Below are 18,207 nucleotides of genomic sequence, written 5' to 3' on the forward strand. Positions count from 1 at the left end.
TTCATACCAGAAGTGATGTTACCTTCACTATGTTATTCTCGTGTTCCCATGGCACTCTTTAAGAACATGCTTAGTTTTATCTTTAAATCTTGGGATTATAATGTCCATATATGGCCTCTGATTCATATGGTTGTAAAAGTCAAAAATGTTGCAGCCACTTAAGACTCCCAAATGATCTGTTAGCCCTAGATCAGTACTTCATGGAAGTTCAGTCATTGTTTTCCATTATTTCTTCTGGACTGTTATCGTGAAGGAAGCAAGATAAAGAAGGCAATGTATTCATTATATTAAAAGTTACAGAGAAAGGCTACTGCCCAGTCTTGTTTAATTGTTTCTGTTGTTCCAGTGCTCCATTCTCATCCATTCCTGCCCCATCTTTCCTGCAGACCTTTAATTTTGTGAACATTCCCTTGTGTCCCCTTACCTCTGCCAACTTAATGGCCAGACAGTTTTGGGAAACATGCAAAACTGCAGATGTTGGAATCTGGGGAGATAAACGGAAATGCTGGAAGAGCTCAGCCAGTTAAGCAGCATCAATGGAAAGTGAAACCACTCCACATATTGGTTCAGCAGCCTTTTGTTAGAAGTGTGTGGGGGGGGGGGGGGGGGGGGGGAGGAGTGAATGGTTTACCATTTTCAATGCAGAGATGGGGAGAGGAATGATGTCGAAGAGAAACTCCTAAATGGAGCTACATTCAGGTAATAGGCACGTGTTCACCATTAACAAACCATTTTAAAGAAATGGGATGAACATAGGAAGTAGGAACAGGAGTAGGCCAAAAATGGCCCATCGAGCCTGCTCTGCCATTCAATACGATCATGGCTGATCTAATTTATGACCTAACTTCACCTACTTGCCTTCTCCCCATTCCTCTATCATGTAAAAATTTATCTAACCGAATTTTAAATATGTTTAATGAGGCAGCCTCAACCACTTCCCTGGTTAAAGAATTCCAAACATTCACTACTCTCTCGGAAAAACTATTTTTCCTCATCTCTGTCCTAAATCTACTCCCCCGAATCTTGAGGCTGTGTCCTCTCGTTTTAGTTTCCCCGGCCAGCTCAAAAAACCTGCCTACATCTATCCTATCCATACCCTTCATAATCCTATATGTTTCTATAAGACCTCCTCTCATTCTTCAGAATTTGAGCGAATACAATCCTAGATGATTTAATCTTTCATCATGTCAACTCCTTCATCCCAGGGATCAACCTAGTAAACCTCCTCTGGACCGTCTCCAAAGCCAGTATATCCTTCCTCAAATATGGAGACCAGAACTGGACACAGTACTCCAGGTGCAGTCTTACCAGTACCTTATACAGTTGCAACATTACCTCCCTACTCCTGAATTCAATTCCTCCAGTGATGAAGGCCAACATTCCATTTGCCTTCTTAATAACCTGCTGCACCTGCAACCTAACTTTTTGCGATTCATGCACAAGCACTCCCAATTTCCTCTGCACAACAGCATGCTGTAGTTTTTCACCCTTTAAATAATATTCAGCTCTTTTATTTTTCTTGCCAAAGTGGATAACCTCACACTTACTAACATTGTACCCCATCTGCCACACCTTTGCCCACTCATCCAGCTTAACTATATCTCTCTGCAGACTCTCCACATCCTCATTACAGTTTGCTCTTCCACTCAATTTGGTGTCATCCGCATACGCCACATTTTGTCCCCTCCTCCAAGTCAACAATGTAAATGATGAACAGCTGTGGGCCTAACCCCTGCAGCACCCCACTTACCACTCTCTGCCAACCTGAAAAACTCCCATTTATCCCGACTCTCTGCCTCCTGTCAGACAACCAATTTTCAATCCAGGCCAATATACTTCCCTGGACTCCACTTTCCTGTAACTTACTGAGAAGTCTCTTGTGCGGCACCTTATCAAACGCTTTCTGGAAATCCAAATATACAACATCAACCTGTTCCCCTCTATCCACTGCACCCATTATATCCTCAAAGAATCCTAACAAGTTTGTCAAACAAGATCTTCCCTTTCTAAAACCATGCTGCGTCTGCCTGATTGAACCCTTACATTCCAAAAGTTTCACTATTTCATCTTTAATGACGGCTTCAAGCATTTTTCCAACCACAGATGTCAAGCTAATTGGCCGATAATTTCCAGTCTTCTGCCTACATCCCTTCTTAAAAGTGGCATGACATTTGCTGTCTTCCAGTCTGCCGGGACCTGCCCAGAATCCAAGGAATTTTGGTATATGACCACCAATGCATCAACTATAACTTCTGCCATTTCCTTCAGAACCCTTGGATGCATATCATCAGGACCAGGTGATTTGTCTGGCTTTAGTCCCATTAGTTTCTCCATCACTACTTCCTTTGTAACAACTATTTTATCAAGGCCCTCCCCAACATTCGCATCCTTAACTCCACACTTGGGCATGCTGGACATGTCTTCCACCGTGAAGGCTGACACAAAATATTTGTTTAATGCCTCGGCCATTTCCTCATTTTTTGCTACCAGTTTTCCTTTCTCATCTTCCAAGGGTCCTATGTTAACTCTGGCCACCCTCTTCCGTTTTATATATTTATAAAAATTTTTGCTTTCTGTTTTTATATTTTGTGCCAATTTACTTTCATAATCCTTTTTCCCATTTCTTATTCTTTTTTCTTTGGCTTGGCTTCGCGGACGAAGATTTATGGAGGGGGTAAAAAGTCCACGTCAGCTGCAGGCTCGTTTGTGGCTGACCAGTCCGATGCGGGACAGGCAGACACGATTGCAGCGGTTGCAAGGGAAAATTGGTTGGTTGGGGTTGGGTGTTGGGTTTTTCCTCCTTTGCCTTTTGTCAGTGAGGTGGGCTCTGCGGTCTTCTTCAAAGGAGGCTGCTGCCCGCCAAACTGTGAGGCGCCAAGATGCACGGTTTGAGGCGTTATCAGCCCACTGGCGGTGGTCAATGTGGCAGGCACCAAGAGATTTCTTTAGGCAGTCCTTGTACCTTTTCTTTGGTGCACCTCTGTCACGGTGGCCAGTGGAGAGCTCGCCATATAATACGATCTTGGGAAGGCGATGGTCCTCCATTCTGGAGACGTGACCCATCCAGCGCAGCTGGATCTTCAGCAGCGTGGACTCGATGCTGTCGACCTCTGCCATCTCGAGTACCTCGACGTTAGGGGTGTGAGCGCTCCAATGGATGTTGAGGATGGAGCGGATTACGTGCTTTGTAACCCCTTGTTGTCTCTTAAAGTTATCCCAATCTTCCAGTTTCCCACTGCTCTTTGCAGCTTTGTACACCTGCGCCTTCAATTTTATACTCTCCTTTATTTCCTTTGTTAACCACGGTTGATTTTTCCCTCCCTTTTTCCTGACCAGAATATATTTTTGTTGAGCATTACAAAATATTTCTTTGAAAATCTTCCACTGTTCCTCAACTGTTTCATCAATGAGCCTGTACTCCCAGTCCACTCTGCCCAATTCCTCCCTCATCCTATGGTAGTCACCCTTGTTTAAGCATCTAACTATTTCCCCTTCCATCTGAATGAGAAATTCAATCATACTATGATTGCTATTTCCCAGATGGTCTCTGACTATTACATCATTTACTCGACCTATCTCATTGCACAACACTAGATCCAGGAGAGCATTTTCTCTTGTGAGAATGGGAAACAACGAGGAAGTAGGTAAATGCCGAAATCCTTCGCACAGAGATTGCTCGATCTTTCTGGGAAACTTCCTCTCACTTTATTGGTTTCAATTTTTAACATGGTTTGTATTTATCTCATATAATTTTGAATTATGTATGAAAATTGCAATCTACAATTAAAAGTTACTGGTAGTTTTTCAGGTTGTTAACCTGTCAAGGCTGTGTAATCCTTTCAAATTTCAATCACACATCAAGCAATAAACTCTTAGTTAATACTCCTGAACAGAGGAATTTGAATAACAATTATATGTTTTTCTGCTGGGTAGATGTTGTAAAAAATGTTAAGTGTACAAACCAAAACAATTCTGCATTTATTAGAATATTTATTTGCATGTACCTTGATAGTTATTTTAATAATTTTTATTTTAACTCTCCTAGAACCTACTGGTCTTGTAACCTTTCAAAGGCAGTGTCTACAGAACTTTCCTGAATGGGAACGGTAACAAAACTCCTTGTCTATATTAGCATTTTTATTTAGACAACTTTAACCTAGTTATCATAATCTGTTCTTACCCTGAGCCTGGTGTGACTTTGTTCCGTGCAAATCTGTTGAAGAGTATTCCTGCACTTGTGCCACTTTGATCAACTCTATGGGCAGAGACACATCTGTCGGGACAATTTGTGATGCTTTACAAGCTTTTATCTTAGAAAGCATTAAAATAATTGTTTGAACATGTGCAAAACATAGATGGGGAGTATTTGATGTTGCTTGTACTAATCACCATGCTTAATGGTTGTCATTTTCCAAGTTGGATGTTTGTCATTGAATAGATTTCTATTAGACATAAAGTCGCACACTTGTTTGATACCATTTTCTCACAAGAATCTAAAATGTAGTGTTGGCCACTGAATAAGCACATGCGAAATATGCGATTTTTGACTGACATCTCCTGTGCCTTGCCCGTCAAAATGATATTTAAAAAAAACCCAAGTTTTATGAAGCAGAATAGTGGCAAAAATTTATTTTTGTTTAGTCTCGTTGATTTGTACTGCCTTGTCATTGATAGTGATTGACAAATGAGCAGCCTCAAGGAGTTGGTTTTGGAGCTGACTAAAGAGTAATATGACTTGAAGACGTGAGAGCCAACATCCCAGTCTTGAAGCGCTATTAGGCAGTGCATTTAATTTACTGAAGTGCAAGAGAGACGTATTCCTTCAGGGTTCTGTTTCAAGCATGAATTATGAAACAAGCATTCACATCAGCTAAAAGGTCTCAGAATGATGTACAAAGAATGGAATTGCTAAATCGCAAGCAAAGAAACCCAGAAAAATTGCTGTCGTGCATTAGCATCAAAGTTCTATTATGAATGTTTAATTAATATTTACTCTTTGAGGAAAAGTTGATGTCGTGTGCATTTAACTGGAGGGTAGTTTGCTAATAATTTCAGTTTTGGAACACAGAAGTTTCCTCGTGTATTTTAATGTCCATGGAAGATGGTATGACAAAAACCTTTCAAAGTTAACTTTTCCTTACAAAATCTGCTGAGTTTTTAATTTTTGCAAAATAAATCTGTAATTACCATTCTACTTTAAGTCTTGGCTGTGAGAAAATTAATGCTTTAAGAAAACCTGGAGTTTCATATCTCAAAAGGATAGAATGAATGAGGATGTAAGTAGAGTTGATATCGTCAGTAAGCCAACTTTTGTTAATTCTTAAAGCTTTCAGCATCTGTAAGCCCTCAAGTATGTTCTACTATTTAAAATTTGGCTAATCTTCCTTGTTCAGTTTATTTTTAAAAAAAAATCTAAATATACAGCACAGTAACAGGCCCTTCTTGCCCACGAGCCCATGCCGGCGCCATATACCCCAATTAAGATACTACTCTGTACATTTTGAAGAGTGGGAGAAAACTAAAGCACTTGGAGGAATCCCACGTAGACATGGAGAAAATGTACAAACTCCTTAATAAACAGTGCCAGATTCAAGCCTGGGGCTGCCATATCAGGTTTCTTGTCCGATTTCCATATTTCCCTTTAGAATCACAAATCTTTTCAAGCTTGTTGCAGAATATTCTAAAAATCACCAACTTTTTTGGAAAGAATTCCAAAGATCTGCAGGCTGAAGTAAGATACTCCTTGTCTTTGTTCTTTAGCCTGAGACTCCACAAGATTCCATGTAATCGACAGAGACCTAATTCTATGTTAAAACTCAAAATTTACTAGCTAAAAAGAGGATCAGTTCACTTGCAAAATAGTAAAAGGGACTGAATAAAGTGGATGCCGATCCTTAGATGTTGTATAAAGTCTTACATTTTTGAAGAAATTTAACGATTTCAAATAAATTGTCATTTTTTTTGTGACCTAAGCTAAATATATTATTGAGATGACTCAATTTGGGTGCTTTGTTCAGAACTTGTTCTTTCCATTTCATGTGTATTGCTCCAGTGCAAAGTTTACTTGCTTCTCAGAATTACATGTTGCTTCTCTTGCATTTTTCAAATTTGCTTTTGTTAGTGGTGGCCAGCTAATCTTTGAAAATAAGTTCTTTAAAGGAATTGAACTGAATGCATTTTCACATATGATTAAAAATGCAATTTGTGTGCAGGACAACTTGCTTAATAAATGTCCAAGGATCAAGGTTCTTCAACACTCTTTTCATGCAGAGCTTTAGTTTTCTTTAAAAAAATTAGTTTATCCATGTGAAATTTCATGCATGAAATAGCTTTAGTTTGCTTAAAAATGCATATCGCCTGATAATCTCAGTACTTGGACATTGATTTGAAAGGATATAATTGGATATTTTTCCATATTTTGTTCTCAGAAAAGATTATCTGATTACCAGCACTATAATCATGCCTTAATTTGTGCAAATTGTTTTAATAGCGTGCTTAAATTCTGAACCAAGCTACTTTGTTTATAATTGGCTTCTTCCCATTTTTCAAGTTAGTCATTTAAAAGTTTCTTTTAATTGTTCTGTGTTTTTAAAAATGGGTTATTTCTGTCCAACTTGTTTATGGATTTTTAAAGATACAAATTAAGATAACTAAAAAAAAAGTTGCATTTATGAATTGGCAAAAAATGGTTGACTTGGAGATCCACGGTAAGCTAATTCGTTTTGATGAATTTTCAGTATCAATAAAACATCAGGAAGGGACAAATGGCAGATTAAGGCAGAATGCAGACAATTGGATTAGTAGAATATTCCAGTAAAATGCTGAACTATCCAGAGAAGTCAGAGATCTGTTTCCTGAAATGTAAAGTGCATGTTGGCTGCCATGTGACCTGATTGAGTAAATCAAATTTTTTTCTGTCAGGTCTACAAAGAAGTTGACGAGGCTGCACATCACGTGTGAAGGGACAATTGAAGACAATGGACGTGGCATGTTACAGGTAGTGCAATAATTCACAAAAGCCTTGACAATTATCTGATGAACAAAATTGCATTATCTTTATCTGTCTTCTAACTAGTAATAATGGTCTACATGCAAAATCAAATATTAAACTAACATTTGCCTTCTAGTCAAGATTATGGCATATCTAATAAAGCACTATACAAAATATTGGGATAAACTTACAAACTTTTAAACGGAATTATCTTGGGAAAAATCATCCCAATTTAAGCCACCATTTCAGATGTTAAGTGTATTGATGTGCATCAATGAGGAGCAGAAGCAAGCTGTGTGGCCCCTTGATGCTTCCCTTCACAGCTGATGCAATTTGAACCTCAGCTCTACATATCCACTGAGTTTTTTCATCCTTTTATCGAGATTCAATCTACCCTGTCTTAAAAATTGATTGATGCATTTTGAATGCTGGGCAAAGTAATAAAAGTGCTGGATTTTCCTGAGTAATCTGGATTCAGTGGCCAGAGCATTAAACCAATACTGAAGAAGTGCTGCACTGTTAAAGATAGCAAACGTCAGATAAGCCATGAAATTAAGATCCAGTCTGTGCATTCGGATATTACAAAACAATTATTATTTTGAAGAAGAACTGGGGAGTTGTATAATATCCTGGCCAATGTTCATCCTATCAATATTCCCAGAGAACATCAGATAATTGTTGAGACAATTTAGTGTACAGCAATTTGTATTAGTGCTATCGCGTTTCCTGTCTTGCACAGTGACTGCATGGCAAAAATACTTCAACTGTACAATCTTTTGAGGTGCCCTAAAAGTGACATTAAGTGACTTAGACATGCAGATCTTTTCATTGTTCCACAATTTAACAGTTAATATTTTTCATGACAGTGTGAAAATATTTTGCTTACTTAAGCCATTGTGATGCATTAAACCTCGTCTGATATTTCTGAATGAGGGGGGAGGGGTGTGGTGGTGACGAGACTTTATTGTCATGCCCATCAGTACAATGTACAAATGCGTTGAAATGTCTTTTTGCTTGGTGCATTCTAATAAACAATAACTATACATTTAAATTACCACAAGAGGGGGAAAAAAGGTAATAAAACAAAAGGATAAGAATTCACAGTTGCAGTTTGTGCCAAAAAAATGTTGAAATGGCACGGATAGATCTGTGGTCCTGGAGCAGAGTTCTGGTTAGAGTAGTGCAGGAAGTTTCAAGAAACTGATTGTTATTATGGCGGAAAATAACTGTTTGAACCTCTAGGTGCCGTACTTCAGGCTTCTGTACCTTCTGTGTGAAGGTGAGCGTGACAAGGGTGAAGGGGCCGTACGGTTTGCGTAGCAGTTTGTGTGGTGACACAGTTATCGCAGCATTGTTTTTGAGTGATATACATGTGGTTTTTAAACATTTAGCAACTCCACTGATGTTCTTCCATAAATACACGTGTGAATCCAAGCATGACCACTTCTTGTTTGAAGGTATCGTGTAGAGGACAGAATTAGAAATTAAATTGCAATCTTGTATATCTATTATTTCTTGTAACCCATTTCTGCTTTTTAAATGGTGGTAGATTTTTACATGTAGAGGCTGCTTTTGGGTTGAAGCAATGGTCTTTATGGCAAAGGCATGCTGGTGAGTTACAAGTGCAGCCTGAATGATGTCCTGTGGCCTGTGGCCTGTCTATAGGTCTACTATCAACTGTGATAACTGCTGTTCCACAGAATTCACTGTCCACTGAGGCAAAGCTACAAGACAGGTGTCAACATGTGTCAGCCATTCACCACTAGGTGGTTGAAATCTTGAGCTTTATTTTTTTCCCCCTGGTGGGGGAAAAAGATGGATGGGATATTGAAAACAGCTGGAAATATTGTATTTGTTTTTCATTGAACGAGGGAACTATGTCTAATTGGATAATGCACAGACATGTAACCTAGGGGAATTAAACTAACTCGTGCAGTTGAGAATAGTGGCTACTTAACCATAAACTGCTACTGAGGAGAATGTTTAATCACAGTACACCATGGGGATTAACTTTAAAAAAAAATAAAGATCGAAGCACTCCAATGTCTGGTAGTCTCTTGTAGCATTATAAAGGAATGGCTTTTATCGGCAATATTTTGTCTTAAGAAATTAGTGCATTATTACTCTAATTCCAGTCCTCCTCATAAAAAATTATTTCAAGAAATAAAAAAAGATTAAAAATGGAATCTTAAGCTATCAAGATTGAAATGCGTTGTATAACTTTTTAGCGTATTTGGAGATGAGAAATAAAAAGTGCTTCTGAAGTTGCTGAAGGTTCAGGTTATAAATCTGAATAATACAATGCCTTTCAAAAATGCATTCTGCTTTCTTCAAATTAAAATGAATTTAAAAGAAAATGAAAATGCTGCTGGTCATTGAAAAAGCCTGCTTAAAATGTTGGCCCCCAAAGCAGATTCTATCATTTCTTCACCTCATTTTAACATGCTTGAAGAAACTGCAATGACAGCTGTCATCTGACAAGTCGCAGACTGGAGCAAAGCTCTGATGGGATCACAGCCTCTTATCAGTTTTTCCCCTTTTTTTTTATTCTTTTGCATGTGAAAAGCACTTTTAAAGGATCCTGTGCCTTTCAACATGACAGCATCAGAACTGCAGATTTAACCTGAAGCCTACAAGTGTAATTTAGCCAATTAACCCTTGCAGATGCTGGTTTTGTGATGTGGTGTTAAATATGAGAAGACCAATTTGGTCTCTGATCTTCCACTTCTTCAGACTATTTTGGTGCTTGAAACAATGACAGCAAAACACATTAATTTCTTTCTTCCCTGCAGTCCAGAGCTCAGTTATACAACATAGATAGGCATTATGTTACAGTGGGGTAAAATGCTGAGAATTGTACCCACTCTGGAGTTCGAATTCTGGACCCCTTGTCCAATCTATTGACGATATCTAATCATGCTGACTTGTTATAACGTTTTTGCAAAATGAGTCAATCCTGTTCACTCCTGTACTGAGATGTTGATATGTTTGCTAGGCAATTAATGTCAGGAAGTCTGACATGCTGGTGCTCCAGATGAACAGTAGTGAATGCAAGAATTTTACAGAAGAATGCTGAATGTATTATACCAGAAAGAAGACTTGAGAAATTCAATAAGCTTTTTGACCAGGAGTATTTATTCCTGTTCATTTGGTTCAGTCTTTTCCTTTGTTAAATAGCTGAACAGTTTGCACAGCAATTAGTGCCACACTGTTACAGCACCAGCGATCGGGATTCGAATCCGACACCGTCTGTAAGGAATTTGTATGTTCTCCCCATATCTGTGTTGGTTCCCTCTGGGTGCTCTGGTTTCCTCCCACCCTTCAAAATGTACCGGGAGTATAGGCCAGTTAGGTTGTTATGTTGCAGATGGAAACAAAATATATATTTATAACTACTAATAATATAACATCTTAATTAACTTAACCCCCAGTTTTGCATGGATATGTGAGAGAGAGAGAGAGAGATAACCATTTCTAGGCACAATTCTGGAAAGTCACTCCAAAGTTGAGTCTTAGAATTCCTGTGTTGGAACGCAGACTCTTAAACTGATTCACAGAAGTAATCACGGAGGAGGTGGGAGAGACTGAGTGACCAGCTTGCTGAAAACTCACGAATCCTTGTCTTGTTGCTTGCTGAGAAATATCCTTTTAGACGAACGGTTGTCACAACTCCCCTTTTCCTTGTGGGGGAAATGAAATATGTGACTTCCACTATGCTTCCAAATACCCTGACATGGGTCAGTTGAAGTGACCTTTCCTTTGGTCACGGTGGGATTCAATAATTCCCCCGACAGGGAAAATCAGCCAAATTGACCATTTGACACCGAATCATTCCATCAATGTTCGTGACATGCCTGCTGATCACAAAGTGTGCTGTTCCTTTAAATGTTTCTCTCTCCCCACTTGATCCTGGATAAAGCAACAAATGTTCTCTCTCCAGAGGATCAACTTTGGGCACAGTCAATCCCTGATTGTTGCCACTCAGTTCTCTCCACAGTTGTGAATGGTCACAGTGGTGCCAGCATTTAAAGTGACAGTCACTAAATGAAATGGGAGTGCGTCATCAGGTGCCAAAAGGGCCTGTGACCGTGCTATATGTCTACATTAAAATGAAATGCTAATTAAAAGATTTGACTGGTCATAAATTTAGTTTTGTAATCATATGAGTAAATAGTTACGGTTGTGAGCTAGAAACAATAATTTAATTGAAATCTTTAAACTAGTTTATTAGTTTTTGTCCAAATTGGCTATTTCATAAAGTTTTTTTCACCACTTTCCCATTTCCTTCCAATTTTTTGATACAATCTATCTGCATTACTGTTCTTAAATCTTTACTAGTATTCCTTTGACACTAAGGAGGGGTGTGATTGTGCCCAGAGGGAATTGTAGAAAACATGGCCATTTAAGCTGTAAGATGGTCATAAAAATGCAACTATTTTACTGATGTCCTTCAGGCAAAAGAGTCTTTTTGATAACTCTGCCATCCTTATTAAAGGACAACGTGTATGTAATAATCTTCCAACTGATGTGCTGTGCTATGACTTGTGCTGTGTAATTAAACTACCTAATTAGTGCCACAATGTCGTGTAAGTGAAACAGACAATTACTGTATTCAGAAATGGAAACGTGAAAATGGCAGCTGGTCTTGTTTGCTCAAACGTAATGAGGCAAAATATATATTTTGGTATAATTATTAATGAAACCATTAATTAGTCATTGCAAGTACTCGACAGCTCAGTTGAGAATGCTGCTCCTGTCACATGATTGACATGAATATCTTCAGTGGGGAAAATTTAGTTTTTGACATGTGCTATGCAACTGTATTTTCTGTGAAACTTATTTTCTATTGCAGTATAAATTTTCCTAATTGCATTTGAGCTGAAAAATCAAGATTAAAACAGGGGTTTCTGGATTATGGACAACCTGACGCAGAAAGCCAACTTGCATCTTTGAAGTATTCTATTAAGCTAATAATACAAATTAATAAAACATTTAATTAATGATGGATGCAGAATAAATTCCATTAGTTTACTTGTTAGTAGTATTGGCCTAACTAAATGAAAGAATTATAGCAAGTATATGTGGAGTGGCACGATATGGGTAGCTTTTCTGACTTGGAGAGAAATCAGCTTTGGGATAATTCTGAGGAACAGAACTCTTGCATAATCTGGGGGTCTGTACAGTTATACTCTGGGTTTAGTGATATTATTTATTGTGCTGGTAAATTGAATCCAGGAAAGTGTATTGATAATTAATGGCACAATTTAATCAAGCAGTTAAGAGCCCCCTTTGGACATGTTATTACATGTACAAATAGCTTTTGTTGGGAAGGTCTTCAATAAATTAATTTAACTATCTATTTCAGTTAAGTACATTACAAAGCAAAGGTGTCGAGCAAACCAAAGATTCAGCAAATAGGATAAGATGCAAATTAATTTAAATTAGTAAAACTACAGAATATAATTGGAAAGTGATTAATTCTTGGTTTTGGCTAGTTTCTGTTGTCTCATGACAATTTGCTTGTCGACTGATGCTTTGTTACTGTCACATCGATTAATTGCAAGGTTTTATCAACCAGACTGCTGAATTGGTGAATTGTGGGTGTAGACAAAGTGATTCCTTCACAGGAGAATGTACTTTCAAAGTGGGTGATTCTACTTGCAAGATGTATACTCTTTGGAGTTTGGAAGAATGAGGGTTATCATATTGAAACATTCAAGATGTGGAACAAGCATTGGCAATGTTGATGTTGAAATGTTTCCACACATGGGAGAATCTTGAATGAGAGGTCTTGATTATAAGGTAACCGGATGATTTTTAAAACTGAGTAGAATCTCAGGAATTCTCTACCCCAAAGAGTTTTAGAATTTGAGGAGCAAGATGATGCACTTTTGAAAGTGAATGGAGGAGTATGGGAAAATGTCACAGATGAGGAGACGAGCACTGAGGAAGATCTCCCAAAGCCATATTGAAAGGAAGGATATACAGAGGCCCAGAGTGGCTTTATTCCTCCTATTTTCTTGTACTCTGACATAACCTATAAATAAGTAACCAGATAACAATAGTATTTCATGAGTTCTGTTGAGTATTCAATAGACTGTCATGCCCATGCCCATATATTCTCACTTGTACAAATTTAGCTGCCAATATCCTCATCCAAACCTTAACTGACATTCCTAACCCAGACTACAGGCCCATGGGTCATGGTACATTATTCTTTTCAGGATAAAGGCACTTGCTTCATGAGTGGTTTGTAGCACTGACAACAAACAGATAACTGATGCTTAAAAAAACCTTACAGTTTTATTATTTGGTTTTAAACCCTAAAATTAAAAGATTAAACATCTATTTTTTTTATTTTCAGGTGGATTTTGCAAATAAATTTGTTGGAGGTGGTGTCACACGTGGTGGCCTTGTGCAGGAAGAAATACGGTTTTTGATAAACCCTGAACTCATTGTTTCACGACTGTTTACAGAAGCCTTGGATCACAATGAATGCCTCATCATCACTGGTTAGTTCTTATTGGCATTAATACAATATGTTGTTGGTTTGTAAATTTTATCTGATTAGTTGGGTAATGTTAAGAAATATCATTGAAAAGCTAATCAAATTTCTTGTTTTCTGCTCTGATTGATTTATAACTCTAATGTTGGTACCTGTTAAATTTATGAACATTAATTCTACTAAAAATATGTTTTTGGAAATTATCTAGTGCATTTTAAAACTTTCAATAACTTTTGACTCTTTTCCCCACAGAACATATTCCCATTGGATGATGAAACATATCACTTTTTTTTATTAAAAAGCCTTGCCTGCACATCTCCTTTAAACACCCCCACCCAAGTCTCACCTTAGAAACGTATCCTCTAGTATGTGACATTTTGAACAATTCTGATTATCTAGCCTATCAATGGCTCTCATAATTTTATAAACTTCTATCAGGTCTCCCCATTCCCGCAAATACCCTCTACTTCATTTGATGAGACAAAAAAAAAGTTTCTGGAATTAATCTGATGCAAGCCACTTTCACTTTGACATAACACCATTTTCACTTTTTGTGCTTTTAATTTATCCTTTCCAAAACTTGCAATGAATTTTTTATTTATGGAAATTATTTCTTTAAGGCATTAGTGTGTCCATTTATAATTTTTAAAGACAAGGGCTACATAATCTTAAATGTCCTGTTCCTAATTTGCATGAATAATAGTGGGATAGATTGGAGGTTCAATATTTTCTTTTTAAAATGTATTATATGAATTAAGTTTTGCATTTGTGATTCTGCTTGTTAAACAATTTAAGATATTCATGAATATCGCAGAAAATTTATATCCAGATTGTCTTTGGAAAAATGAGCGTGTAAGTTAGCATCATTTTGTGTTCAGTTTTATGTCTGTGTGTGTGAAATTCTACTTGAATTAAGCAGTTTTTTTTTAAGATGAACGTCCATGAGTTGTAACAACTCTGAGGTAATTTACCATTATCATTTATAGCTAAGGGCCACTTAGTATTATGAAGTTATCAACAGTGAGGCTGGTGTTCCCTTAATAGAGATAAATTAATAGAAGTTTAATCTTACATTATTTGAAGTCTTGCATGTCTATTTCTCTACCTGACTTTAACCAAGTCTTCTCAACATCATGTCTGCCTGATATTTTCATTATACTTAGCTCAAAATCATGCCATAGGTTTAAAGAGTGTAATCAAGTTGCTGCCTTTTAAGAGGTTAAGCATTTTAAAAAACACAATAAAATTTTCTTTGCCAATGAAATTATTCAGAGATGAGAAGAATTTTAAAATGTTGTATTGCATCAGCAAAAAGCAAATTATTTTATAGGGATAGAATATATGATAATGCTGATTGGATTTTATTGTGTAATATTTTAAATATTTTATAATTAACTAAAATGTTTTGCCTGGAGGTAACACGAGTTATTTCACTGATGTATTGTAAAGCAATTTTTTTAATTTTAAGGTTGTCCTTAGACAGCAGACAACAAAGGTCACAGCTTTATTTTCTTGCTTTTGTTAGTGTTCACTTTTAACAGAGACATTCTTTTCAAGCTTGTCAGAATTTTGAGCAGTAAAGAGCTGCTGGTGTTTGAAGTTCACTGCCCACAGCAGTAAATAAACATGAAGCTGATATCAGTTTCTTTCTGCCATGATTAAAATGCATTTTCTTTTTGTTCTGTCAGCTAACAGACGTTGCCTTGACTGTCTGTCATTTTGAATATTATATATGGAAATATAAGTAATACATCCGCATTAAATGGTTCAATAAAAAAAGACAGGAAGTCAGTAAACAGAAAATCATTGCTCAGCATATTAAACTTAATCTTATTCATGAAACAATTCTATTACCATGCATCCTAGTTTAAGATATTATTTTTACAAAAAGATATCAATTTCTAAGAATGCCTTGTCAAATAGAATGTGCAACTTAGAAAGTAACATTTACATTTTTTTGTTAGCCAAAATTGAAGTTTATGAAAATCAATTGCCATGTTTAAGTCTGTCGATCAAGTCACCGAGTAATCTTGATGCAGAATTTCCATGATCTGATTTGGACTCCTGTTTCTCTGAAGAACTATCCAAAGACATACTGCACATAACCAAGGGCAGATTCAGCTGCATCTTGGTAAAACCAAGGCCTGAAATGTATAAGGATAATGTTATAATGCAGCTTCCCAACACACTGTAGCTTGTCAAGCTAGATTGCCATTTGACAAATTATCTGGACTAATATAGGAAGAAAGATGTCAACTTCAGAAAATCTGTACTGGGCTTTGAGGTGCTTCTCCTAAATGCTGGGTCAGTCCCTATTTTCCTTGGGTTTTACTTGGCCTTAATACTGGATGACTGATTTTGGCAATAGTGGTCGAATTCATTCAGAATTTCCATTGCCATTCACGTTGTCTTGAAGTTTTTTCAAGATTAGGGAGGCATGGATAGCATAGGGGTTAGTGCAACTCTGTTAAAGGCCAGCGACCCAGGTTCAAATCCTTTGCTGCCCGTCAGGAGTTTGTACGTTCTCCCCTCGTCCACGTGAGTTTCCTCTGGGTGCTCCAGTTTTCTCCCGCCTTTCAAAAATGTACATGGATTGTAGGTTAATTGGAATATTATGATGCCATGAGCTTATGGGCCAGGAGGGCCTTTTACTGTCTAAATTGTAAAATATTTATTTTTTTAAATAAAGAGGTCTGTTTGCTGAGATTCAAGCTCTTCCAAGCAGCGATTTTGGAAAACCATTTTGAATCTATTAAGTTTAATTTCATTGCTTGTAACGATGGCATTTTCACTGGTTAGTTCTGGATTAGTGTTTGAGGAGCTGAACAATTATTTTTAACTGGGGATGGCTTATTATCCCTTTGCTAATGTGTGGCCTGTCTTCACCCTCTCAGTGACATATGAACAGATCATCAATTGGATTTGCCAAAGTGGCATTTTTCTTTTTGAATTGCAGTTCCCCAATGAGTCTTTTGACTGATTCACCTCCTATGATAACAGAAGAACTATGGCCAGTGCACATCACTGACGGCAGGTGAACTGGCACCACATGCTACGGTCATGATGGTGGTCATGATGGTGGACCAGTACAAGAAACGAAAAGGATAGCTGGAGTTCATCCAGCAAATTGGGTCAATCTACTGGAGGAACTCAGCAGGTCATGAAGCATCAATTCAAGCAAAAGAATGGTCAACATTTTAATTGAGACTGTGAGTTTCAAGAAAGGGTTTAGGCTCAAAATGTTGACCATCCTTTTTCTTCCACTGAGTTGCGCCACCAGATTGTGTTCAGGTTCAAAAACAATTTAAAATCAATAAAAAGTTCAATACAAATGAAAGATTTGTCTTTAGTTTTATTTTCAGCAAATTTTTTCCTTCTGCTATCTGAACTTGACCTTATTTGAAAATATCAGTTAGTTAGTTGATGGTGCATCAACTAGCATCTCCACCAAAGAATTTTCTTTCATGTAATATGCCGACAATGAAGTGAAATTAATCTCTTTTCAATCCCTTGTTAAAACACGCAGATGCACAGTTAATCAAGGAAAATTGATCCATTTTAATAAATCCACAACACAATTAAATGTTTTTTGTTTTGAATTTTTTTTATTTTTCACACAATAAACCATACTGACCAAAATACATAGACATTTTTCTCTTGAATATATAGTGTCATTTTCTCCCCTTTTTCCCCCCTCCCTTCCCTCCCTCCCTCTCCCCCCTTCCCATTTATTGAAAGTTCAATCTATAAGATACATTAAACCCGTTAAACAATGTCGTCACTTAATAAAATAAACAAGAAAAAGATAAAAATTAAATGTTTTCTTGAAGTGACTAATGCAAGCTGCGAGTTGGCAGTCTTGTTGAAACTGGAGGAAGTTGCAGTACATAGGCAGCAGTATTGTGTCTCACAGTAGAGGGAGCTGCAGTTGACATTTCTAACAGCAGCAATCCATTTTTGTCAATCATAAGCCATAAATACCTGGTGAAATAATATGATTTTAAACATAGACTTTTGAATATACTATACCTTTTTGTCCTAACTGTCTATTCCAATAGTTGGGAATCAAATGTGGTGTTACAGAGTTTTATTATTGTGGTTGTCAACAATTTGACCTTTTGGAGCTTCATTTTAATACAATTGGCTAATTATCATTCATTTGAAAGGGAGCTGTCACATAAATGATTGTGAGTTTGTCAATTATCTTTGTTTCCTTTGTGAAGTGTATTTTTTGCAGACTGACTGGAGTAGATTATTGAGCTGGATTACTGAGGAATCTCCTGACGGAAACATTATCACCAAGTGCAATTTGATGTCAAATGCTGAAACGGAAAGCTCCAGTGTTTTTTTGCAGACAGATGGTGTTTACAGTTGTATTATTTTACATTGTTTTTAACAACTCAAAACTAATAGGGTTACAAAACTGTAATCTAATATCAGGCTTGAAACTAGATCATGAATAGCAGAAGAAAAGCACCAATATAGTTCATGGTTAATATCAAAAACAGGATTCAGTTACACAAATTTTGGTTGTAAATGGTGGATTTTCTCTTTGTTTTTACCATTTTGATTTAAAAAAAATTATTTGAACAAAAACTGCTATTTCCAATGGTCTCCGCATTTTGAGGGATGGTTTGAGGCGCATGAGAATATAAAGTAAACAGAGAAAGCTTGCAAGTCCTGTGACTTAATAAGGGAAGCAATGTTAGGG

At 37.1% G+C, this 18,207-nt stretch overlaps 1 protein-coding gene across 2 annotated transcripts in view; it reads left to right on the forward strand.

Moving 5' to 3' along the window:
- parga (poly (ADP-ribose) glycohydrolase a) overlaps positions 1 to 18,207 on the forward strand; it is a 138,243-nt gene that overhangs the window by 85,934 nt on the left and 34,102 nt on the right. For both annotated transcript variants that reach the window (XM_069885430.1, XM_069885431.1), the window contains exons 11-13: positions 4,046 to 4,106; positions 6,922 to 6,997; positions 13,356 to 13,503. In XM_069885430.1, the coding sequence (XP_069741531.1) occupies positions 4,046 to 4,106; positions 6,922 to 6,997; positions 13,356 to 13,503 (285 nt within the window). The remainder of the gene's footprint in view (positions 1 to 4,045; positions 4,107 to 6,921; positions 6,998 to 13,355; positions 13,504 to 18,207) is intronic.

This window comes from Narcine bancroftii, chromosome 6 (genome assembly GCF_036971445.1).
Source record: "Narcine bancroftii isolate sNarBan1 chromosome 6, sNarBan1.hap1, whole genome shotgun sequence".
NCBI classification, from domain to species: domain Eukaryota; kingdom Metazoa; phylum Chordata; class Chondrichthyes; order Torpediniformes; family Narcinidae; genus Narcine; species Narcine bancroftii.